The following is a 27518-nucleotide window of genomic DNA, read 5'->3' as shown; positions in this document are numbered from 1 at the left end:
CCTGTATATAGCCTCCACATTGACTCTGTACCGGTACCCCCTGTATATTGCCTCCACATTGACTCTGTACCGGTACCCCCTGTATATTGCCTCCACATTGACTCTGTACCGGTACCCCCTGTATATAGCCTCCACATTGACTCTGTACCGGTACCCCCCTGTATATAGCCTCCACATTGACTCTGTACCGGTACCCCCTGTATATAGCCTCCACATTGACTCTGTACCGGTACCCCCTGTATATAGCCTCCACATTGACTCTGTACCGGTACCCCCTGTATATAGCCTCCACATTGACTCTGTACCGGTACCCCCTGTATATAGCCTCCACATTGACTCTGTACCGTAACACCCTGTATATAGCCTCCACATTGACTCTGTACCGTAACACCCTGTATATAGCCTCCACATTGACTCTGTACCGGTACCCCCTGTATATTGCCTCCACATTGACTCTGTACCGGTACCCCCTGTATATAGCCTCCACATTGACTCTGTACCGGTACCCCCTGTATATTGCCTCCACATTGACTCTGTACCGGTACCCCCTGTATATTGCCTCCACATTGACTCTGTACCGTACCCCCTGTATCTAGCCTCCACATTGACTCTGTACCGGTACCCCCTGTATATTGCCTCCACATTGACTCTGTACCGGTACCCCCTGTATATTGCCTCCACATTGACTCTGTACCGTACCCCCTGTATCTAGCCTCCACATTGACTCTGTACCGTAACACCCTGTATATAGCCTCCACATTGACTCTGTACCGGTACCCCCTGTATAGAGCCTCCACATTGACTCTGTACCGTAATACCCTGTGTATAGCCTCCACATTGACTCTGTACCGGTACCCCCTGTATACAGCCTCCACATTGACTCTGTACCGTAACACCCTTTATATAGCCTCCACATTGACTCTGTACCGGTACCCCCTGTATATAGCCTCCACATTGACTCTGTACCGTAACACCCTGTATATAGCCTCCACATTGACTCTGTACCAGTACCCCCTGTATATAGCCTCCACATTGACTCTGTACTGGTACCCCCTGTATATAGCCTCCACATTGACTCTGTACCGGTACTCCCTGTATATAGCCTCCACATTGACTCTGTACCGGTACCCCCTGTATATAGCCTCCACATTGACTCTGTACCGGTACCCCCTGTATATAGCCTCCACATTGACTCTGTACCGGTACCCCCTGTATATAGCCTCCACATTGACTCTGTACCGTAACACCCTGTATATAGCCTCCACATTGACTCTGTACCGTAACACCCTGTATATAGCCTCCACATTGACTCTGTACCGGTACCCCCTGTATATTGCCTCCACATTGACTCTGTACCGGTACCCCCTGTATATAGCCTCCACATTGACTCTGTACCGGTACCCCCTGTATATTGCCTCCACATTGACTCTGTACCGGTACCCCCTGTATATTGCCTCCACATTGACTCTGTACCGTACCCCCTGTATCTAGCCTCCACATTGACTACCTGCCTCCATTGACTCTGTACCGGTACCCCCTGTATATTGCCTCCACATTGACTCTGTACCGGTACCCCCTGTATATTGCCTCCACATTGACTCTGTACCGTACCCCCTGTATCTAGCCTCCACATTGACTCTGTACCGTAACACCCTGTATATAGCCTCCACATTGACTCTGTACCGGTACCCCCTGTATAGAGCCTCCACATTGACTCTGTACCGTAATACCCTGTGTATAGCCTCCACATTGACTCTGTACCGGTACCCCCTGTATACAGCCTCCACATTGACTCTGTACCGTAACACCCTTTATATAGCCTCCACATTGACTCTGTACCGGTACCCCCTGTATATAGCCTCCACATTGACTCTGTACCGTAACACCCTGTATATAGCCTCCACATTGACTCTGTACCAGTACCCCCTGTATATAGCCTCCACATTGACTCTGTACTGGTACCCCCTGTATATAGCCTCCACATTGACTCTGTACCGGTACCCCCTGTATATAGCCTCCACATTGACTCTGTACCGGAACCCCCTGTATATAGCCTCCACATTGACTCTGTACCGGTACCCCCTGTATACAGCCTCCACATTGACTCTGTACCGTAACACCCTGTATATAGCCTCCACATTGACTCTGTACCGGTACCCCCTGTATATAGCCTCCACATTGACTCTGTACCGTAATACCCTGTATATAGCCTCAACATTGACTCTGTACCGTAACCCCCTGTATATAGCCTCCACATTGACTCTGTACCGGTACCCCCTGTATATAGCCTCCACATTGACTCTGTACCGTAATACCCTGTATATAGCCTCAACATTGACTCTGTACCGTAACACCCTGTATATAGCCTCCACATTGACTCTGTACCGTAACACCCTGTATATAGCCTCTTTATTATTATTTTAGTGTTACTTTTTATTTTAGTCTACTTGGTAAATATTTTCTTCTCCTTGAACTGCACTGTTGCTTACTGCTTGTAAATTAGCATGTCACGGTAAAGTCTACACTTGTTGTATTCGGCGCATGTGGCATATAACGTTTGATTTGATTTGATTGAGTCTTTGAATGACGAGATTGAGATAAAACTGTCCAGTTTGAGTGTTTTTTTGCATCTCGTTCCAGTCGCTTTGCATGATGTATTGTTGTCTCTACCTTCTCTACCTTCTTGCCCTGTGTTGCTTAATAATGTTTGTACTATGTTTTGTGCTGCTACAATGTTGTGCAGCTGCCATGTTGTGTTGCTACCATCTTGTGGTCATGCTGTGTTGTTACCATGTTGTGTTGTCATGTGTTGCTGCCGTGCTATGTTGTTGTCTTTGGTCTCTCTTTATGTAGTGTTGTGGTGTCTCGCTTGTCGTGATGTGTGTTTTTGTTTATTTTTAATCTTTTGCCTTTTGGTAGACCGTCATTGTAAATAAGAATTTGTTCTTAACTATCTTGCCTAGTTTTTTTTAAACATGCTCTATTGTAACACTAAGACTCTGTCGCCATCTTGTGGCCGACTCATGCTATTACATCTTTATTATGACACCCAGCCATATCAAATAAAAAATCTAATCACATTGTATTTGTCACATGCTTCATTAACAACCGGTGTAGACTTAACAGTGAAACGCTTACTTACGGGCCCTTCCCAACAATGCAAAGAGAAGAATAGAGAAATAACAGAAAAACACAAGGAATAAATACACAATGAGTAACGATAACTTGGCAATATACACGGGGTAGCAGTATCACTACATGATTAAAAGTATGTGGACACCTGCTCGTTGAACATCTCATTCCAAAATCATGGACATTAATATGGAGTTGGTCCCCCCCCTTTGCTGCTATAACAGCCTCCACTCTTCTGGGAAGGCTTTCCACTAGATGTTGGAACATTGCTGCAGGGACTTGCTTTCATTTAGTCAGAAGAGCATTAGTGAGGTCGGGGCACTGATGTTGGGCGATTAGGCCTGGCTCGCAGTTGGCACTCCAATTCATCCCAAAGGTGTTCGATGGAGTTGAGGTTAGGGCTATGTGCAGGCCAGTCAAGTTCTTCCACACCGATCTCGACAAAACATTAATGTATAGACCTCACTTTGTGCACGGGGGCACTGTCATGCCGAAACAGAAAAGGGCCTTCTCGAAACTGTTGCCACAAAGTTGGAAGCACAAAATCGTCTGGAATGTCTAGAATGTCATTGTATGCTGTAGCGTTAAGATTTCCCTTCACTGGAACTAAGGGGCCCAAACCATGAAAAACAACCCCAGACCATCATTATTCCTCCTCTGGTTTGCCACCGAGGACAAACAATTATTACGCGCTTCAGCACTCGGCGGTCCCATTCTGTGAGCTTGTGTGGCCTACCACTTCACAGCTGAGCCGTTGTTGCTCCTAGACATTTCCACTTCACAATAACAGCACTTACAGTTGACCTGGGCAGCTCTAGCAGGGAAGAAATTTGACAAACTGACTTGTTGGAAATGTGGCATTCCATGACGGTGCCATGTTGAAAGTCACTGAGCTCTTCAGTAAGGCCATTCTACTGCTAATGTTTGTCTATGGAGATTGCATGGCGGTGTGCTCTATTTTATACACCTGTCAGTACCTGTGGCTGAAATAGCCGAATCTATTAATTTGAAGGGGTGTCCACATACTTTTGTATATGGTGTATGTACTTATACAGTGCCCTTGGTAAGTATTCAGACCACTTGACTTTTTGATCAAATAAAACATCGGCAATCTACACACAATACCACATAATGACAAAGCGAAAACTGTTTTTGAACAGAAATACCTTATTTACAGAAAGATTCAGACCCTTTGATATGAGACTCGAAATTGAGCTCAGGTGCATCCTGTTTCCATTGATCATCCTGGAGATGATTCTACAACTTGATTGGAGTCCTCATGCTGTACATTCAATTGATTGGACATGATTTGGAAAGGCACACACTTGTCTATATAAGGTCCCACAGTTGAAAGTGCATGTCAGAGCAAAAACCAAGCAATGAGGTCGAAGGAATTGTCCGTAGAGCTCTGAGACAGTATTGTGTCGAGGCACAGATCTGGGGAAGGGTACCAAAACATTTCTGCAGCATTGAAGGTCCCCAAGAACACTGACTTCCATCATTCTTAAATGGAAGGAGTTTGGAACCCCCAAGACTCATGCTAGAACTGGCCCCCCACCAAACTGAGCAATGTGGGAGAAGGTCCTTTGTCAGGGAGGTGACCAAGAACCCGAAGGGCTCCAGAGTTCCTCTGTGGAGATGGGAGAACTTTTCAGAAGGAAAACCATCTCTGCAGCACTCCACCAATCAGGCCTTTATGGTAGAGTGGCCAGACGGAAGCCACTCCTCAGTAAAAGACCCGACAGCCCGCTTGGAGTTTGCAAAAAGACTCTGAAAGTGTTTTAGACCATGAGAAACAAGATTCTCTAGTCTGATGAAACCAAGATTGGCCTGCATGTCAAGTGTCACATCTGGAGGAAACATGGCACCATCCCTACGGTTAAGCATGGTGGTGGTAGCATCATGTTGTGGGGATGTTTTTCAGCAGCAGTGACTGGGAAAGTAGTCAGGGTCGAGGCAAAGATGATGAGCAAAGTACAGAGAGGTCCTTGATGAAAACCTGCTCCAGAGCACTCAGGACCTGAGGCTGGGGCGAAGGTTCACCATCCAACAGGACAACCAGCCTAGGCATACATGCAGGTGTGCCGAGCTTGTAGCGTCATACCCAAAAAGACTCGAGTCTGTAATCGCTGCCAAAGGTGCTTCAACAAAGTACTGAGTAAAGGGTCTGAATACTTATGTAAATTGTATACAGTGGGGCAAAAAAGTATTTAGTCAGCCACCAATTGTGCAAGTTCTCCCACTTAAAAAGATGAGAGAGGCCTGTAATTTTCATCATAGGTACACTTCAACTATGACAGACAAAATGAGAAAAAAAAATCCAGAAAATCACATTGTAGGATTTTTTATTAATTTATTTGCAAATTATGGTGGAAAATAAGTATTTGGTCACCTACAAACAAGCAACTGGCTGGAGGGGGCAGAACATCTGTTCATTGTGTGGACCGACCACAAGAACCTGGAATATCTTCGCAATGCCAAGCGGTTCAGTTCCAGGCAAGCTAGATGGGCCCTGCTTTTCACCCGTTTCAGCTTCTCTCTCTCATACCGACCCGGATCCTAGAATGTCAAGCCGGATGTGCTGTCGCCCCGCCATAGCCCCACGGCTACAACACCAAAACCCAAGACCATCCTTCCCACCTCGTGCCTGGCGACGGCACTCAGCTAGGGGATAGGGAAGCAGGATCGTGAGGTGAAGCGTTCCCAGCCGAATCCACTGGAGAACCCAGATAACCGGATGTTTGTGCCTGACACGGTCCACTCCTCGGTCCTGGAGTGGGCCCACTCCTCCAGGCTTGCCTGCCACCCGAGCTCTCGTCGGACCATGGCCTTTATGCAACAACGCTTTTGGCGGCCTACCATGATTCCTGACGTCTCCGTGTTCGTCTGTGCGCAGAACAAGACTCCTCGACAAGCTCCGACTGGTCTCCTTCAACCTTTGCTTGTCCCTCACCGTCCCTGGTCTCACAAAGCCCCGGACTTTGTCACGGGTCTCCCCCGTTTGATGGCAACACCGCCATCCTGACAGTAGTGGATCGGTTTTCCAAAGCCGCTCACTTCATTCCTCACCCCAAGCTACCCTCTGCCAAAGAGACGGCCCAGCTCTTGGAGCAGCACGTCTTCCGGATCCATGGACTCTCAGTAGACATGGTCTCCGACCGGGATCCTCAGTTCTTGTCTCAGTTTAGGAAGGTGTTCTGCACACTCATTCGGTCGTCGTCTAGCCTGTCCTCCGGGTTCCACCCCTAGTCCAATGGCCAGACGGCGCGAGCCAACCAAGACTTGGAAACAACTTTTCGCTGCCTGGGGTGGCCTTTCCCTCCAGTTCTCTGCTGTCATTGGACTGGAACTAATTGCAAAAATCACTGAAGCTGGAGTCTTATATCTCCCTCACTAACTTTAAGCAACAGCTATCAGAGCAGCTTACGGATCATTGCACCTGTACACAGCCCATCTGTAAATAGCCCACCCAACTACCTCATCCCCATATTGTTATTTATTTTTTGCTCCTTTGCACCTCAGTATCTCTACTTGCACATTCATCTTCTGCACATCTATCACCCCAGTGTTTATTTGCTAAATTGTCATAATTTCGCCACTATGGCCTGTTGCAAATGCAGAGGCCTTTGAAGACCCCTCCCTCTATGCAGAGGTCATTACAATACAGTACCTCCTGGATTCATCTCTATTTTGAACTGATATGCAGCCAGGACACTTCAATTGTAAATTACCTCAATAAGACACAATATCGTTGCTTTGATCATGTCAGAGGATATCCTCCTCGCGTTCTCCAAAATACAACAGCCACAGGACAACTTTGTTTGGACGTCATAAAGGACCATTCGACGAAACTGAAGAGATATAGCTAGCTAACGACCTCCTTTTCCACGAGGGAAAAAAACGGTGGACAGAGACTTTCTAGCTACGTTAGCTAGCTGGGATTTTCTATATGGAATATGCCTCCCGAAAATAGCTTCTCCCAAGTGGATGTGACACCTACTCCCGTTGTCTGCTGCACTGCTGCTTGGAAGCTAACAGGAGGGCCACAAACAGGCAAATTACGGCACATAATAACAGTGGTGTGCAAAACAGAACACACAACTCGTCGGTCCTTGTCACGGATGGGCTGTTACAACAGACGACCACACCGGGCTGTTACAACAGACGACCACACCGGGCTGTTACAACAGACGACCACACCGGGCTGTTACAACAGACGACCACACCGGGCTGTTACGACCACCACACCGGGCTGTTACAACAGACCACCACACCGGGCTGTTACAACAGACCACCACACCGGGCTGTTACAACAGACCACCACACCGGGCTGTTACAACAGACCACCACACCGGGCTGTTACAACAGACGACCACACCGGGCTGTTACAACAGACGACCACACCGGGCTGTTACAACAGACGACCACACCGGGCTGTTACAACAGACGACCACACCGGGCTGTTGTGACGACCACACCGGGCTGTTACAACAGACCACCACACCGGGCTGTTACAACAGACGACCACACCGGGCTGTTACAACAGACGACCACACCGGGCTGTTACAACAGACGACCACACCGGGCTGTTACAACAGACGACCACACCGGGCTGTTACAATAGACGACCACACCGGGCTGTTACAACAGACGACCACACCGGGCTGTTACAACAGACCACCACACCGGGCTGTTACAACAGACCACCACACCGGGCTGTTACAACAGACCACCACACCGGGCTGTTACAACAGACCACCACACCGGGGTGTTACAACAGACCACCACACCGGGCTGTTACAACAGACGACCACACCGGGCTGTTACAACAGACGACCACACCGGGCTGTTACAACAGACGACCACACCGGGCTGTTACAACAGACCACCGGGCTGTACACAGACCACCACCGGGCTGTTACAACAGACCACCACACCGGGCTGTTACAACAGACGACCACACCGGGCTGTTACAACAGACGACCACACCGGGCTGTTACAACAGACGACCACACCGGGCTGTTACAACAGACGACCACACCGGGCTGTTACAACAGACGACCACACCGGGCTGTTACAACAGACGACCACACCGGGCTGTTACAACAGACGACCACACCGGGCTGTTACAACAGACGACCACACCGGGCTGTTACAACAGACGACCACACCGGGCTGTTACAACAGACCACCACACCGGGCTGTTACAACAGACCACCACACCGGGCTGTTACAACAGACCACCACACCGGGCTGTTACAACAGACCACCACACCGGGCTGTTACAACAGACGACCACACCGGGCTGTTACAACAGACGACCACACCGGGCTGTTACAACAGACGACCACACCGGGCTGTTACAACAGACGACCACACCGGGCTGTTACAACAGACGACCACACCGGGCTGTTACAACAGACGACCCAGTTCCACTCCTACTTTCTAAGACAAGAAGAAGCGGCTCCAGTGGGCACACCATCACCAACACTGGACAATTGAGAAGTGGAAAAACATCGGCAGGTCCTCCGAATCCCTGTTCCTTTTGTGTCATGCTGATGGCAGTGTCAGGATTTGGCGTAAGCAGCATGAGTCCATGGACCCATCCTGCCTGGTGTCAACGGTACAGGCTGGTGGTGTATTGGTGTGAGGAACGTTTTCCTGGCACACGTTAGGTCCCTTGATACCGATTGAGCAACATTTGAAAGCCACACCTTGTAGAATCCATTCCCTGAAGAATTCAGGCTGTTCTGGTGGCTAAGCGGAGTCCGACCCGGTACTAGATGGGTGTACCTAATAAACTGGCCACTGAGGGTTTATATCTTATTCATCCAGATGGAAAAGTCGGGTTTAAATCAGATTTAAAACAGAATAATTATCACAAAATAAATAAACCAAGAAAAATCATTGGAATCTTTTTTTAAAAAAGTGAAACATAAAAAAGGTGTTTAGTAGTTAAGGATTAATAATCATCATCATTACATATCAAGCCTATGATGTGAAATGCCATGTTTAATTAAAAAACCTAGACAAGGAGAACAAATAAGATATTTCCTTAATTTCTTGAAGTCCATGATCAGATTAGATTGAAGAGATTGATCACCACGAAAATATAGAGAAACCTAGCAGAAGCAGAAGACCTGAGGAGATATTCAGGATAATGCCTGACAGGGTAGAGGTCAGAGGTTAAAGTGTTGCGTTTCTCTGTGCGCTCCAGACTGATCCCAACATTGTAACTATAAATCCCTAATCATCAACGATTTAACCATAAATCGATACAAGTATTAGTATTTCTACCTTTATGTCTGTCAATAATGGTATACTATCATTTACAACAACACATAAATATACACATCTATCTCTATGTAAAATAACAGACATCAGCATAGAAGTGGCATGACAGAACAGAATAGAAGAGACCTGTGGCCGTTCCACATTCAAACCCTCAACCCCATTGGTCCCAATTGGCACCCTATTCTCTACATAGTGAACTGCTTTAAGTAGTTATATATGAAAACTGCTTTAAGTAGTTATATGAAAACTGCTTTAAGTAGTTATATGAAAACTGCTTTAAGTAGTTATATGAAAACTGCTTTAAGTAGTTATATGAAAACTGCTTTAAGTAGTTATATGAAAACTGCTTTAAGTAGTTATATAGGAAAACTGCTTTAAGTAGTTATATAGGAAAACTGCTTTAAGTAGTTATATGAAAACTGCTTTAAGTAGTTATTCAGGAAAACTGCTTTAAGTAGTTATATATGAAAACTGCTTTAAGTAGTTATATAGGAAAACTGCTTTAAGTAGTTATATAGGAAAACTGCTTTAAGTAGTTATATGGGAAAACTGCTTTAAGTAGTTATATAGGAAAACTGCTTTAAGTAGTTATATAGGAAAACTGCTTTAAGTAGTTATATAGGAAAACTGCTTTAAGTAGTTATTCAGGAAAACGGGTGCCATTTGGGACATACAATATTAACCTTGAGAAAAATGTAGTACCATTATTTTAGGATCAGAGCTGAATGCATAATTTCAGACCTAATCATAGTTCTCACATATTTAACCATATCTTTATAAAACCTAATCATAGCTCTCAACCTCATTGGGCTAGGGGGCAGTATTTTGACATCCGGATGAAAAGCGTGCCCAAAGTAAACTGCCTGTTACTCAGGCCTCGAAGCTAGGATATGCATATAATTGATAGATTTGGATAGAAAACACTCTAAAGTTTCTAAAACGTTTAGAATAATGTCTGTGAGTATACCAGAACTGATATGGCAGGAGAAACCCCGAGGACAAACCATCCCAAAAAAAACAATTTCGGGCCTACCACTGGCGGTCACTTTTATTATAAGGCAAAAACCTCCCAGATTGCAGTTCCTAGGGCTTCCACTAGATGTCAACAGTCTTTAGAAAGAGTTTCAGGCTGTTTTTTTGGGAAAATGAGCCAGAAACTGTAGTTTTTCTAGGTGGCTCCCATTTTGGCTGTAGTGTTTCCATGCGCATGGAGGAAAGCGGGTTCTTTGTTATTTATCTCCGGTAATGAACATACTATTCTTCGTCTTAAATTTTATCATTTATTTACGTATTAGGGTACCTAAGGTTTGATTGTAAACGTTGTTTGACTTGTTTGGATACGTTTATTGGTAACGTTTGGGATTCATTTTGTATGCATTTTGAAGAGGGAAACCGGTGAATTATTGACTGAAGCGCGCCAGCTAACCTGAGTTTTTATGGATATAAAGAAGGACTTTATCGAACAAAAGGACCATTTGTAATGTAACTGGGACCTTTTGGAGTGCCAACAGAAGAAGATCTTCAAAGGTAAGGCATTTATTATATCGCTATTTCTGACTTTCGTGTCGCACCTGCCTGGTTGAAAAATGTTTTTCATGGTTTTGTATGCGGGGCGCTGTCCTCATATAATTGCATGGTTTGCTTTCGCTGTAAAGCCTTTTTGAAATCTGACACAGCAGTTGGATTAACAAGAAGTTAAGCTTTATTTTGATGTATTACACATGTATTTTCATGAATGTTAAATATTTATATTTCTGTAGTTTGAATTTCGCACTCTGCTATTTCACCGGATGTTGTCGAGGTGGGTCGCTAGCGGAACGCCTGAGCAAGAAAGGTTCAACCATATCTTTATGAAGCTCAGCTGGTTGATCAGGTGACAATACAAAAATAAAAGAACCAGAGAATAAATAGCAGTGATGGATGAATAGATGTTTGGTGGTAGTTGGTCTCCATGGATGAGGTGTGTTTGTGTCAGGTAGTTACCAACTCTAGAACACCTCCCACCATGTCTGTCACCATGGTTACCAGCCCTAGAACACCTCCCACCATGTCTGTCACCATGGTTAACAAACCTAGAACACCTCCCCTGTAAGGACAGACGCTGGGAGACGAGAGGCAAGTACAGGGAGTGAACATTTAATGGATAACAGACAAGAAACAAACAAGGACAGTGTCTGGATAGGGGAAAACATAGCAACAATAATGCTGACACGGGGAATAAACTGAGGAGCAGACAGATATAGAGGGGCAATCAACAAAGTAATGGAGTCCAGGTGAGTCCAATATTGCGCAGATGAACACAATGATGGTGACAGGTGTGCGTAATGGTGGGCCGCCTGGCGCCAGAGAGGGGGAGCAGGATCAGGCATGACACCCCCATTGTCTGTCACCATGGTTACCAACTGTAGAACACCCCCCACCCCATGGTCCTCAAACCTAGAACACCTCCCACCCTGTCTGTTACCATGGTTACCAACTGTAGAAAACCTCCCACCCGGTCTGTCACCATGGTCCTCAATCCTAGAACACCTCCTACCCTGTCTGTCACCATGGTTACCAACCCTAAAACACTTACGACTGTCTGTCACCATGGTTACCAACTGTAGAACACCATCCAATGTCTGTCACCATGGTTACCAACTGTAGAACACCTCCCACCCTGTCTGTCACCATGGTTACCAACCCTGAACTCCTCCCAGAGCATCATCTACAAACTCAGGAGTGCATCCGTCTTAAGATAGCTAGGTGGGACAACCAGGCATAGGATGTCATTTCAGAGCTATGTGAGAAATTAGAAAATGAGAGAGGAGAGGAGGGGAAAGGAGAAGAGAAGAGAGGAGAAGAGAAGAGGGGAGAGGAGGGGAGAAGAGATGAGAAGAGAGGAGAAGAGAGGAGAGGAAAGGAGAAGAGAGGAGAGGAGAAGAGAGGAGAAGAGAAGAGAACATGAGAGGAGAACATGAGAGGAGAACATGAGAGGAGAACTGAGAGGAGAACATGAGAGGAGAACATGAGAGGAGAACATAAGAGGAGAACTGAGAGGAGAACATGAGAGGAGAACATGAGAGGAGAACATGAGAGGAGAACATGAGAGGAGAACTGAGAGGAGAACATGAGAGGAGAACATGAGAGGAGAACTGAGAGGAGAGGAGAAGAAGAAGTGGGGGGGCTGATGACCCTTTCCTTTCACAGTCTCTCCCTCTCTCTCCCTCTCTCCCTCTCTCTCTCTCTCTCTCTCTTGTTCTTGCTCTTATTCAGTCCTTAGTGTTTGTCCAAGGTAGTATGTTTTCATGACAAGAGGAGAAGTTCTTACATGGGTGTCTTCAAAAGTCTGTGTGTGTGTACGTATGTGTGTGTGTGGGCGTGTATATATCTGTGTGTCCTCTGCAGATTCAAAGTAGAACAACACTCTTCTCCCTCCCATCTCCTCCCACCTTCCTCCCTCTCTCCCCTCTCTAGACGAAAGCTTCAGGTTTGCTAGACCCGTTGATCTTGAGGTATATCTTGGAGTCCTGGTCTCTGTCCTGTATCCGGCGGTGCAGTGTGCGTCTGAAACACACCAGGTACAGAGGCAGCAGGAAGCCCAGCATACTGACCCCCAACAGGCCTACATTCACCTAGAGCACCATGGGAAATAGAGTTCACTTTAGTTACAATAAGACTTTCGGACCACAATCTTATTACATTCGCCCAGAGCAACAAATAATTTGCTTACACCCCAACCTAAGATTATCAAAAGCCTTGCTATAAATTCTTGGACAACCCAAAGATTCCTAGATGCCCTTCCAGACTTCCTCCAACTACCCAAGAATGTCAGAGTACAAAAATCAGTTAACCACCTAACTGAAAATCTAAACTTAACCTTGCATAATACCTAGATGCAGTCGCACCTCTAAAAACTGTCATTAGAAACGTCATCCGACTAGCTTAGAAAGAGAGTACAATGCAATATCAAAAATAGAAAACAAATTCTTCTCTTTAAATATGCAGGCTCCTCTTCGAATATGTATATTTCTCCAAAGCTCAGTTGTCCTGAGTCTACACAGGACCTCGGATCAACTGAGAGACTTAATCTTGTATCTCTTGACACATTCACAAAAAAAGTTATGAACTCTAACCCTTCCAGCTGTCTACTGGACCTTTTTCCAACTAAACTACTGAAGGAGCTACTTCCTGTGCTTGGTCCTCCTCTGTTGATCATATCCTCTGGATACCAAACTCACAACCAGAGGATGTGGCAGTAATAAAGCCTCTCTGGAAAAAGCCTCTTGATCCGGTAAAAACAAAATAATATTGGCCTATATCAAATCTCTTCTCAATTTTGTTTGAAAAAGCTGTTGCTCAGCAACTCTCTGCCTTCCTGAAGACTGGTTTTAGACACCATCATAGTACTGAGTCTGCACTCGTGAAGGTGGTAAATGACCTTTTAATGGCATCAGACCACGGCTCTGCATCTGTCCTCATGCTCCTAGACCTTAATGCTGCTTTTGACAACACATTCTTTTGGAGAGATTAGAAACCCTAATTGGTCTAAACGGACAAGTTCTTTCCTGGTTTAGATCTTATCTGTCGGAAAGAGATCCGTTCGTCTCTGTGGATGGTTTGTCTCCTTACAAATCAATTGTACGTGTTACGGATACAGGTATCCTGTGTGTATTTGTTTTCTCTCGTTCTGCCCTAGTCACAGGTGGCAGTCATCAGTCGCCAATCAGTCGCCAATCTGAAGACACAACTGCTCCTTTTCCCTTACCCAATCACATACTTTCCCTTGGTTTAAGAGAAACCCAATCAGTTGTCTCTGGAGCGATCTCTCTTTTGTTTTTGCGCCTACATCTCACATTGTCCGTTATCATGTGAGTATGTATTGCTGTGGTGTATGACTGACTGTTTGTTTGTTGGTGGGAAAAGGGGGTACAAAGCCAAGTCGCCCATGGGCCTACATTAACCGTAGGAAAACTTTGTCTAAGTACCCTAGTTAGAACTGGGCGGACCACCCACTGTATTTTATTGGTTAGTTAGCTAGCTGTTCTTGAAGCAGGCAAGACTAGCTTAGGTTTAAAAAATATATTTATTAGTTCTTTCCTTGGGTCCAGCTCAGCACCTCTAGTGGTGTGGGGACTATACTCAGCCTTGTCTCAGGGTAGTAAGTTAGGGGTCTGTTGATATCCCTCTAGTGGTGTGGGGACTATACTCAGCCTTGTCTCAGGGTAGTAAGTTAGTGGTCTGTTGATATCCCTCTAGTGGTGTGGGGACTATACTCAGCCTTGTCTCAGGGTAGTAAGTTGGTGGTCTGTTGATATCCCTCTAGTGGTGTGGGGACTATACTCAGCCTTGTCTCAGGGTAGTAAGTTAGGGGTCTGTTGATATCCCTCTAGTGGTGTGGGGACTATACTCAGCCTTGTCTCAGGGTAGTAAGTTAGTGGTCTGTTGATATCCCTCTAGTGGTGTGGGGACTATACTCAGCCTGGTCTCAGGGTAGTAAGTTGGTGGTCTGTTGATATCCCTCTAGTGGTGTGGGGGCTATACTCAGCCTGGTCTCAGGGTAGTAAGTTAGTGGTCTGTTGATATCCCTCTAGTGGTGTGGGGACTATACTCAGCCTTGTCTCAGGGTAGTAAGTTAGGGGTCTGTTGATATCTCTCTAGTGGTGTGGGGACTATACTCAGCCTTGTCTCAGGGTAGTAAGTTAGGGGTCTGTTGATATCCCTCTAGTGGTGTGGGGACTATACTCAGCCTTGTCTCAGGGTAGTAAGTTAGTGGTCTGTTGATATCCCTCTAGTGGTGTGGGGACTATACTCAGCCTTGTCTCAGGGTAGTAAGTTGGTGGTCTGTTGATATCCCTCTAGTGGTGTGGGGACTATACTCAGCCTTGTCTCAGGGTAGTAAGTTAGGGGTCTGTTGATATCCCTCTAGTGGTGTGGGGACTATACTCAGCCTTGTCTCAGGGTAGTAAGTTAGTGGTCTGTTGATATCCCTCTAGTGGTGTGGGGACTATACTCAGCCTTGTCTCAGGGTAGTAAGTTAGTGGTCTGTTGATATCCCTCTAGTGGTGTGGGGACTATACTCAGCCTGGTCTCAGGGTAGTAAGTTGGTGGTCTGTTGATATCCCTCTAGTGGTGTGGGGGCTATACTCAGCCTTGTCTCAGGGTAGTAAGTTAGTGGTCTGTTGATATCCCTCTAGTGGTATGGGGACTATACTCAGCCTTGTCTCAGGGTAGTAAGTTAGGGGTCTGTTGATATCCCTCTAGTGGTGTGGGGACTATACTCAGCCTTGTCTCAGGGTAGTAAGTTAGGGGTCTGTTGATATCCCTCTAGTGGTGTGGGGACTATACTCAGCCTTGTCTCAGGGTAGTAAGTTAGTGGTCTGTTGATATCCCTCTAGTGGTGTGGGGACTATACTCAGCCTTGTCTCAGGGTAGTAAGTTGGTGGTCTGTTGATATCCCTCTAGTGGTGTGGGGACTATACTCAGCCTGGTCTCAGGGTAGTAAGTTAGGGGTCTGTTGATATCCCTCTAGTGGTGTGGGGACTATACTCAGCCTTGTCTCAGGGTAGTAAGTTAGGGGTCTGTTGATATCTCTCTAGTGGTGTGGGGACTATACTCAGCCTTGTCTCAGGGTAGTAAGTTAGTGGTCTGTTGATATCCCTCTAGTGGTGTGGGGACTATACTCAGCCTTGTCTCAGGGTAGTAAGTTGGTGGTCTGTTGATATCCCTCTAGTGGTGTGGGGACTATACTCAGCCTTGTCTCAGGGTAGTAAGTTAGTGGTCTGTTGATATCTCTCTAGTGGTGTGGGGACTATACTCAGCCTTGTCTCAGGGTAGTAAGTTGGTGGTCTGTTGATATCCCTCTAGTGGTGTGGGGACTATACTCAGCCTTGTCTCAGGGTAGTAAGTTGGTGGTCTGTTGATATCCCTCTAGTGGTGTGGGGACTATACTCAGCCTTGTCTCAGGGTAGTAAGTTGGTGGTCTGTTGATATCCCTCTAGTGGTGTGGGGGCTGTGCTTTGACAAAGTGGGTGGGGTTAATCCTGCCTGGTTGGCCCAGTCCAGGTGGTATCGTCGGACAGGGCCACAGTGTCCCCCGACCCCCTTTGTCTCAGTCTCCAGTATCTGCTGCAATAGTCTATGTGCCGGGGGGGCTGGGGTCAGTCTGTCCTATCTGGTATAATTCTCCTGTCTTATCTGGTGTTCTGGGTGATCTTAGGTATGCTCCCTCTAATGCCCCCCCCCCCCCCCCCCTCCTACCTGGCCTGACGACTCCTTGCTGTCCCCAGTCCACCTGGTTGTGCTGCTGATCCAGATTCTGCTGTTCTGCCTGCGGCTATGGAACCCTGACCTGTTCACTGGTCGTGTTACCTTGTCACTGACCTGCTGTTTCGACTCTCTCTCTCTCTCTCTCTCTCTCTCTCTCTCTCTCTCTCTCTGCTGTCTTGACCTCAATGCTCGGCTATGAAAAGCCAACTGACATTTACTCCTGAGGTGCTGACCTGTTGCACGCTCTACAACCACTGTGATTATTATTTGACCCTGCTGGTCATTTATGAACGTTTGAACATCTTGAAGAACATTCTGGCCTTAATGGCCATGTCCTCTCCAACCAGCACAGCCAGAAGAGGACTAGCCACCCCTCAGAGCCTGGTTCCTCTCTAGGTTTCTTCTTAGGTTCCTGCCTTTCTAGGAAGTTTTTCCTAGCCACTATGATTCTACATCTGCATTTCTTGCTGTTTGGGGTTTTAGGCTGGGTTTCTGTACATCACTTTGTGACCTATGCTGATGTAAAAATGTATTTTTAAAGACATTTGATTGATTGTGTTCTGCATGTGTGTGTGCGCTGTGTGTGCGCGCTGTGTGTGTGCTTGAGTGCACTGTGTGTGTGTATCCTCACCCAGAGTGGGTCTCCCTTCAGAGGGCCCATCATGGCCATGAAGAGCGGCTGCTGGAACAGAGCAAACAGAGCAGACACCAGAGACTGCATCCCTGTCAGACTGCCAAACTGAGACGACGGGTACCTAGAGAGAGAATACAATCCATTTACAGCTTTCATGTAATACCAGGAACTCTCTGTCTCTCTCTCCGTCTCTCTCTCATTATTATTACCTAGGTGTTTGGGTCTCTCTCTCTCTCTCACTCACTCACACTCTCTCTCACACTCACAAACACACCCTCCCAGGGTGATGCCAGTACTCACACAGCAGCGTAGAGACCTCCGGTTGCAGAGTGGATGAACCCTCTCACAACAGTGTGGAGGACAAATGACAGGATCTGAGGAGAGGAGAAACACATCAGATGACAATTCAGTCAGTCACCAGCTCTGCAGGAGGGCCTAGGGCAAGGGACCTTAAACATTTTTTCATAGTGTTGTTTTATCCCTGAATATGATTCATAATGTTTTATCCCTGAATATGATTCATAATGTTTTAACCCTGAATATGATTCATAATGTTTTAGCCCTGAATATGATTCATAATGTTGTTGTGGCCCTGAATATGATTCATAATGTTGTTGTGGCCCTGAATATGATTCATAATGTTGTTTTAACCCTGAATATGATTCATAATGTTTTAACCCTGAATATGATTCATAATGTTTTAGCCCTGAATATGATTCATAATGTTGTTGTGGCCCTGAATATGATTCATAATGTTGTTTTAACCCTGAATATGATTCATAATGTTGTTGTAGCCCTGAATATGATTCATAATGTTGTTTTATCCCTGAATATGATTCATAATGTTGTTTTAGCCCTGAATATGATTCATAATGTTTTAGCCCTGAATATGATTCATAATGTTTTAGCCCTGAATATGATTCATAATGTTTTAGCCCTGAATATGATTCATAATGTTGTTTTATCCCTGAATATGATTCATAATGTTGTTTTATCCCTGAATATGATTCATAATGTTTTAGCCCTGAATATGATTCATAATGTTTTAGCCCTGAATATGATTCATAATGTTGTTTTATCCCTGAATATGATTCATAATGTTGTTTTATCCATGAATATGTTTCATAATGTTTTAGCCCTGAATATGATTCATAATGTTTTAGCCCTGAATATGATTCATAATGTTATTGTAGCCCTGAATATGATTCATAATGTTGTTGTGGCCCTGAATATGATTCATAATGTTGTTTTATCCCTGAATATGATTCATAATGTTGTTTTATCCCTGAATATGATTCATAATGTTGTTTTAACCCTGAATATGATTCATAATGTTGTTGTGGCCCTGAATATGATTCATAATGTTGTGTTAGCCCTGAATATGATTCATAATGTTGTTTTATCCCTGAATATGATTCATAATGTTGTTTTAACCCTGAATATGATTCATAATGTTGTTTTATCCCTGAATATGATTCATAATGTTTTAGCCCTGAATATGATTCATAATGTTGTTTTAGCCCTGAATATGATTCATAATGTTGTTTTATCCCTGAATGATTCATAATGTTGTTTTATCCCTGAATATGATTCATAATGTTATTGTGGCCATGAATATGATTCATAATGTTGTTTTAACCCTGAATATGATTCATAATGTTGTTTTATCCCTGAATATGATTCATAATGTTGTTTTAACCCTGAATATGATTCATAATGTTGTTTTATCCCTGAATATGATTCATAATGTTGTTTTATCCCTGAATATGATTCATAATGTTGTTTTATCCCTGAATATGATTCATAATGTTGTTTTATCCCTGAATATGATTCATAATGTTATTGTGGCCCTGAATATGATTCATAATGTTGTTGTGGCCCTGAATATGATTCATAATGTTTTAGCCCTGAATATGATTCATAATGTTTTAGCCCTGAATATGATTCATAATGTTGTTTTATCCCTGAATATGATTCATAATGTTGTTTTATCCCTGAATATGATTCATAATGTTGTTGTAGCCCTGAATATGATTCATAATGTTATTGTGGCCATGAATATGATTCATAATGTTGTTTTAACCCTGAATATGATTCATAATGTTGTTTTATCCCTGAATATGATTCATAATGTTGTTTTAACCCTGAATATGATTCATAATGTTGTTTTATCCCTGAATATGATTCATAATGTTGTTTTAACCCTGAATATGATTCATAATGTTGTTTTATCCCTGAATATGATTCATAATGTTGTTTTAACCCTGAATATGATTCATAATGTTGTTTTATCCCTGAATATGATTCATAATGTTGTTTTATCCCTGAATATGATTCATAATGTTATTGTGGCCATGAATATGATTCATAATGTTGTTTTATCCCTGAATATGATTCATAATGTTGTTTTAACCCTGAATATGATTCATAATGTTGTTTTAGCCCTGAATATGATTCATAATGTTGTTTTAGCCCTGAATATGATTCATAATGTTGTTTTATCCCTGAATATGATTCATAATGTTGTTTTAACCCTGAATATGATTCATAATGTTGTTTTATCCCTGAATATGATTCATAATGTTGTTTTATCCCTGAATATGATTCATAATGTTGTTGTGGCCCTGAATATGATTCATAATGTTGTGGCCCTGAATATGATTCATAATGTTGTTTTATCCCTGAATATGATTCATAATGTTGTTTTATCCCTGAATATGATTCATAATGTTGTTGTAGCCCTGAATATGATTCATAATGTTATTGTGGCCCTGAATATGATTCATAATTTTGTTGTGGCCCTGAATATGATTCATAATGTTTTAGCCCTGAATATGATTCATAATGTTTTAGCCCTGAATATGATTCATAATGTTGTTTTATCCCTGAATATGATTCATAATGTTGTTTTATCCCTGAATATGATTCATAATGTTGTTTTATCCCTAAATATGATTCATAATGTTATTGTGGCCCTGAATATGATTCATAATGTTGTTTTATCCCTGAATATGATTCATAATGTTGTTTTATCCCTGAATATGATTCATAATGTTGTTTTATCCCTGAATACGATTCATAATGTTGTTGTTTTAACCCTGAATATGATTCATAATGTTGTTGTGGCCCTGAATATGATTCATAATGTTGTTTTATCCCTGAATATGATTCATAATGTTGTTTTATCCCTGAATATGATTCATAATGTTGTTTTATCCCTGAATATGATTCATAATGTTGTTGTGGCCCTGAATATGATTCATAATGTTGTTTTAACCCTGAATATGATTCATAATGTTGTTTTATCCCTGAATATGATTCATAATGTTGTTTTAACCCTGAATATGATTCATAATGTTGTTTTATCCCTGAATATGATTCATAATGTTGTTTTAACCCTGAATATGATTCATAATGTTGTTTTATCCCTGAATATGATTCATAATGTTTTAGCCCTGAATATGATTCATAATGTTGTTTTAGCCCTGAATATGATTCATAATGTTGTTTTATCCCTGAATGATTCATAATGTTGTTTTATCCCTGAATATGATTCATAATGTTATTGTGGCCATGAATATGATTCATAATGTTGTTTTAACCCTGAATATGATTCATAATGTTGTGTTAGCCCTGAATATGATTCATAATGTTTTATCACTGAATATGATTCATAATGTTGTTTTATCCCTGAATATGATTCATAATGTTGTGTTAGCCCTGAATATGATTCATAATGTTGTTTTATCCCTGAATGATTCATAATGTTGTTTTATCCCTGAATATGATTCATAATGTTATTGTGGCCCTGAATATGATTCATAATGTTGTTTTATCCCTGAATATGATTCATAATGTTGTTTTATCCCTGAATATGATTCATAATGTTGTTTTAACCCTGAATATGATTCATAATGTTGTTTTATCCCTGAATATGATTCATAATGTTGTTTTATCCCTGAATATGATTCATAATGTTGTTTTATCCCTGAATATGATTCATAATGTTGTTTTATCCCTGAATATGATTCATAATGTTTTATCCCTGAATATGATTCATAATGTTGTTTTATCCCTGAATATGATTCATAATGTTGTTTTATCCCTGAATATGATTCATAATGTTGTTTTAACCCTGAATATGATTCATAATGTTGTTTTATCCCTGAATATGATTCATAATGTTGTTTTATCCCTGAATATGATTCATGTTGTTTTATCCCTGAATATGATTCATAATGTTGTTGTAGCCCTGAATATGATTCATAATGTTATTGTGGCCATGAATATGATTCATAATGTTGTTTTAACCCTGAATATGATTCATAATGTTGTTTTATCCCTGAATATGATTCAATGAATGTTGTTTTAAACCCTGAATATGAATTCATAATGTTGTGTTATTCCGCTGAATATGATTCATAATGTTGTTTAAACCCTGAATATGGATTCATAATGTTGTTTTAATCCTGAATTATGATTCATAATGTTGTTTTATCCCTGAATATTGACTTCATAATGTTGTTTTAACGCTTTTGGGGGCTGAATATGATTCATATGGTTGGGTGGTTAGGCCCGGAATATGATTCATAAATGTTGTTTTAGCCGCTTGAATAGGATTCTAATGTTGTTTAACCCTGAATATGATTCATAATGGTGTTTTAACCCTGGAATATGATTCATAATGTTGTTTTATCCTGAATATGATTCATAATGTTGTTTTATTCCTGAATATGATTCATAATGTTTATTGTGGGCCATGAATTATGAATTCATAATGTTTGTTTTATCCCTGCATATGTATTCATAAAGTGTTGTTTTAACCCTGAATATGATTCTAATGTGTTGTTTAGCCCTGAAGTATAGTTCATAAATGTTGTTTTAGGCCCTGAATATGATTCATAATGTTGTTTTATCCCTGAATATGATTCATAATGTTATTGTGGCCATGAATATGATTCATAATGTTGTTTTATCCCTGAATATGATTCATAATGTTGTTTTAACCCTGAATATGATTCATAATGTTGTTTTAGCCCTGAATATGATTCATAATGTTGTTTTAGCCCTGAATATGATTCATAATGTTGTTTTATCCCTGAATATGATTCATAATGTTGTTTAACCCTGAATATGATTCATAATGTTTTTTTATCCCTGAATATGATTCATAATGTTGTTTTATCCCTGAATATGATTCATAATGTTGTTGTGGCCCTGAATATGATTCATAATGTTGTGGCCCTGAATATGATTCATAATGTTGTTTTATCCCTGAATATGATTCATAATGTTGTTTTATCCCTGAATATGATTCATAATGTTGTTGCAGCCCTGAATATGATTCATAATGTTATTGTGGCCCTGAATATGATTCATGTTGTTTTAACCCTGAATATGATCATAATGTTGTTGTGGCCCTGAATATGATTCATAATGTTATTGTGGCCCTGAATATGATTCATAATGTTGTTGTCGGCCCCTGAATATGATTCATAATGTTGTTGTGGCCATGAATATGATTCATAATGTTGTGGCCCTGAATATGATTCATAATGTTGTTTTATCCCTGAATATGATTCATAATGTTGTTGTAGCCCTGAATATGATTCATAATGTTGTTTTATCCCTGAATATGATTCATAATGTTGTTGTGGCCCTGAATATGATTCATAATGTTGTTTTAACCCTGAATATGATTCATAATGTTGTTTTATCCCTGAATATGATTCATAATGTTGTTTTAACCCTGAATATGATTCATAATGTTGTTTTATCCCTGAATATGATTCATAATGTTGTTTTAACCCTGAATATGATTCATAATGTTGTTTTATCCCTGAATATGATTCATAATGTTTTAGCCCTGAATATGATTCATAATGTTGTTTTAGCCCTGAATATGATTCATAATGTTGTTTTATCCCTGAATGATTCATAATGTTGTTTTATCCCTGAATATGATTCATAATGTTATTGTGGCCATGAATATGATTCATAATGTTGTTTTAACCCTGAATATGATTCATAATGTTGTGTTAGCCCTGAATATGATTCATAATGTTTTATCCCTGAATATGATTCATAATGTTGTTTTATCCCTGAATATGATTCATAATGTTGTGTTAGCCCTGAATATGATTCATAATGTTGTTTTATCCCTGAATGATTCATAATGTTGTTTTATCCCTGAATATGATTCATAATGTTATTGTGGCCCTGAATATGATTCATAATGTTGTTTTATCCCTGAATATGATTCATAATGTTGTTTTATCCCTGAATATGATTCATAATGTTGTTTTAACCCTGAATATGATTCATAATGTTGTTTTATCCCTGAATATGATTCATAATGTTGTTTTATCCCTGAATACGATTCATAATGTTGTTTTATCCCTGAATATGATTCATAATGTTGTTTTATCCCTGAATATGATTCATAATGTTTTATCCCTGAATATGATTCATAATGTTATTGTGGCCCTGAATATGATTCATAATGTTGTTGTGGCCCTGAATATGATTCATAATGTTGTTTTATCCCTGAATATGATTCATGTTGTTTTATCCCTGAATATGATTCATAATGTTGTTGTAGCCCTGAATATGATTCATAATGTTATTGTGGCCATGAATGATTCATAATGTTGTTTTAACCCTGAATATGATTCATAATGTTGTTTTATCCCTGAATATGATTCATAATGTTGTTTTAACCCCGAATATGATTCATAATGTTGTTTTATCCCTGAATATGATTCATAATGTTGTTTTAACCCTGAATATGATTCATAATGTTGTTTTATCCCTGAATATGATTCATAATGTTGTTTTATCCCTGAATATGATTCATAATGTTGTTTTAACCCTGAATATGATTCATAATGTTGTTTTAGCCCTGAATATGATTCATAATGTTGTTTTAGCCCTGAATATGATTCATAATGTTGTTTTAACCCTGAATATGATTCATAATGTTGTTTTAACCCTGAATATGATTCATAATGTTGTTTTATCCCTGAATATGATTCATAATGTTGTTTTATCCCTGAATATGATTCATAATGTTATTGTGGCCATGAATATGATTCATAATGTTGTTTTATCCCTGAATATGATTCATAATGTTGTTTTAACCCTGAATATGATTCATAATGTTGTTTTAGCCCTGAATATGATTCATAATGTTGTTTTATCCCTGAATATGATTCATAATGTTGTTTTATCCCTGAATATGATTCATAATGTTGTTTTAACCCTGAATATGATTCATAATGTTGTTTTATCCCTGAATATGATTCATAATGTTGTTTTAACCCTGAATATGATTCATAATGTTGTTGTGGCCCTGAATATGATTCATAATGTTATTGTGGCCCTGAATATGATTCATAATGTTGTTGTGGCCCTGAATATGATTCATAATGTTGTTGTGGCCATGAATATGATTCATAATGTTGTGGCCCTGAATATGATTCATAATGTTGTTTTATCCCTGAATATGATTCATAATGTTGTTGTAGCCCTGAATATGATTAATAATGTTATTGTGGCCCTGAATATGATTCATAATGTTGTTGTGGCCCTGAATATGATTCATAATGTTTTAGCCCTGAATATGATTCATAATGTTGTTTTATCCCTGAATATGATTCATAATGTTGTTTTATCCCTGAATATGATTCATAATGTTGTTTTATCCCTGAATATGATTCATAATGTTGTTTTATCCCTGAATATGATTCATAATGTTATTGTGGCCCTGAATATGATTCATAATGTTGTTTTATCCCTGAATATGATTCATAATGTTGTTTTATCCCTGAATATGATTCATAATGTTGTTTTATCCCTGAATATGATTCATAATGTTGTTGTTTTAACCCTGAATATGATTCATAATGTTGTTGTGGCCCTGAATATGATTCATAATGTTGTTTTATCCCTGAATATGATTCATAATGTTGTTTTATCCCTGAATATGATTCATAATGTTGTTTTAGCCCTGAATATGATTCATAATGTTGTTTTATCCCTGAATATGATTCATAATGTTGTTGTGGCCCTGAATATGATTCATAATGTTGTTGTGGCCCTGAATGTGATTCATAATGTTGTTGTGGCCCTGAATATGATTCATAATGTTTTAGCCCTGAATATGATTCATAATGTTGTTGTGGCCCTGAATGTGATTCATAATGTTGTTGTGGCCCTGAATATGATTCATAATGTTGTTGTGGCCCTGAATATGATTCATAATGTTTTAGCCCTGAATATGATTCATAATGTTGTTGTTTTATCCCTGAATATGATTCATAATGTTGTTTTATCCCTGAATATGATTCATAATGTTGTTTTATCCCTGAATATGATTCATAATGTTGTTTTATCCCTGAATATGATTCATAATGTTATTGTGGCCATGAATATGATTCATAATGTTGTTTTATCCCTGAATATGATTCATAATGTTGTTTTAACCCTGAATATGATTCATAATGTTGTTTTAGCCCTGAATATGATTCATAATGTTGTTTTAGCCCTGAATATGATTCATAATGTTGTTTTATCCCTGAATATGATTCATAATGTTGTTTTAACCCTGAATATGATTCATAATGTTGTTTTATCCCTGAATATGATTCATAATGTTGTTTTAACCCTGAATATGATTCATAATGTTGTTGTGGCCCTGAATATGATTCATAATGTTATTGTGGCCCTGAATATGATTCATAATGTTGTTGTGGCCCTGAATATGATTCATAATGTTGTTGTGGCCATGAATATGATTCATAATGTTGTGGCCCTGAATATGATTCATAATGTTGTTTTAGCCCTGAATATGATTCATAATGTTGTTTTAGCCCTGAATATGATTCATAATGTTATTGTGGCCCTGAATATGATTCATAATGTTGTTGTGGCCCTGAATATGATTCATAATGTTTTAGCCCTGAATATGATTCATAATGTTTTAGCCCTGAATATGATTCATAATGTTGTTTTATCCCTGAATATGATTCATAATGTTGTTTTATCCCTGAATATGATTCATAATGTTGTTTTATCCCTGAATATGATTCATAATGTTATTGTGGCCCTGAATATGATTCATAATGTTGTTTTATCCCTGAATATGATTCATAATGTTGTTTTATCCCTGAATATGATTCATAATGTTGTTTTATCCCTGAATATGATTCATAATGTTGTTGTTTTAACCCTGAATATGATTCATAATGTTGTTGTGGCCCTGAATATGATTCATAATGTTGTTTTATCCCTGAATATGATTCATAATGTTGTTTTATCCCTGAATATGATTCATAATGTTGTTTTAGCCCTGAATATGATTCATAATGTTGTTTTATCCCTGAATATGATTCATAATGTTGTTGTGGCCCTGAATATGATTCATAATGTTATTGTAGCCCTGAATATGATTCATAATGTTGTTGTGGCCCTGAATATGATTCATAATGTTTTAGCCCTGAATATGATTCATAATGTTGTTGTTTTATCCCTGAATATGATTCATAATGTTGTTTTAGCCCTGAATATGATTCATAATGTTGTTGTGGCCCTGAATATGATTCATAATGTTGTTGTTTTAGCCCTGAATGTGATTCATAATGTTGTTTTATCCCTGAATATGATTCATAATGTTGTTTTATCCCTGAATATGATTCATAATGTTGTTTTAGCCCTGAATATGATTCATAATGTTGTTGTTTTATCCATGAATATGATTCATAATGTTGTTTTATCCCTGAATATGATTCATAATGTTTTAGCCCTGAATATGATTCATAATGTTGTTGTAGCCCTGAATATGATTCATAATGTTATTGTAGCCCTGAATATGATTCATAATGTTGTTTTAGCCCTGAATATGATTCATAATGTTGTTTTATCCCTGAATGATTCATAATGTTGTGTTAGCCCTGAATATGATTCATAATGTTGTTTTATCCCTGAATATGATTCATAATGTTGTTTTATCCCTGAATATGATTCATAATGTTGTTTTAGCCCTGAATATGATTCATAATGTTGTTTTATCCCTGAATATGATTCATAATGTTGTTTTATCCCTGAATATGATTCATAATGTTGTTTTATCCCTGAATATGATTCATAATGTTATTGTGGCCATGAATATGATTCATAGTGTTGTTTTAGCCCTGAATATGATTCATAATGT

At 40.4% G+C, this 27518-nt stretch overlaps 1 protein-coding gene across 2 annotated transcripts in view; it reads right to left on the bottom strand.

Moving 5' to 3' along the window:
- Nucleotides 1–12612: 12612 nt before the first annotated feature.
- The window catches only part of LOC120041946 (large neutral amino acids transporter small subunit 4-like), a 91168-nt gene continuing 76262 nt past the window's right edge, over nucleotides 12613–27518 (bottom strand). For both annotated transcript variants that reach the window (XM_038986820.1, XM_038986821.1), the window contains 3 exons: nucleotides 17609–17682; nucleotides 17306–17429; nucleotides 12613–13040 (listed from right to left, as the gene is read on the bottom strand). In XM_038986820.1, coding sequence (XP_038842748.1) covers nucleotides 12879–13040; nucleotides 17306–17429; nucleotides 17609–17682 — 360 coding nt within the window. In that variant the 3' untranslated portion in view covers nucleotides 12613–12878. The remainder of the gene's footprint in view (nucleotides 13041–17305; nucleotides 17430–17608; nucleotides 17683–27518) is intronic.

Source organism: Salvelinus namaycush, unplaced genomic scaffold, assembly GCF_016432855.1.
Source record: "Salvelinus namaycush isolate Seneca unplaced genomic scaffold, SaNama_1.0 Scaffold586, whole genome shotgun sequence".
In the NCBI taxonomy this organism is placed as follows: Eukaryota; Metazoa; Chordata; class Actinopteri; order Salmoniformes; family Salmonidae; genus Salvelinus; species Salvelinus namaycush.
Note: the sequence above shows the minus strand (reverse complement) of the source record. Positions and strands in the feature narration are given on the sequence as shown.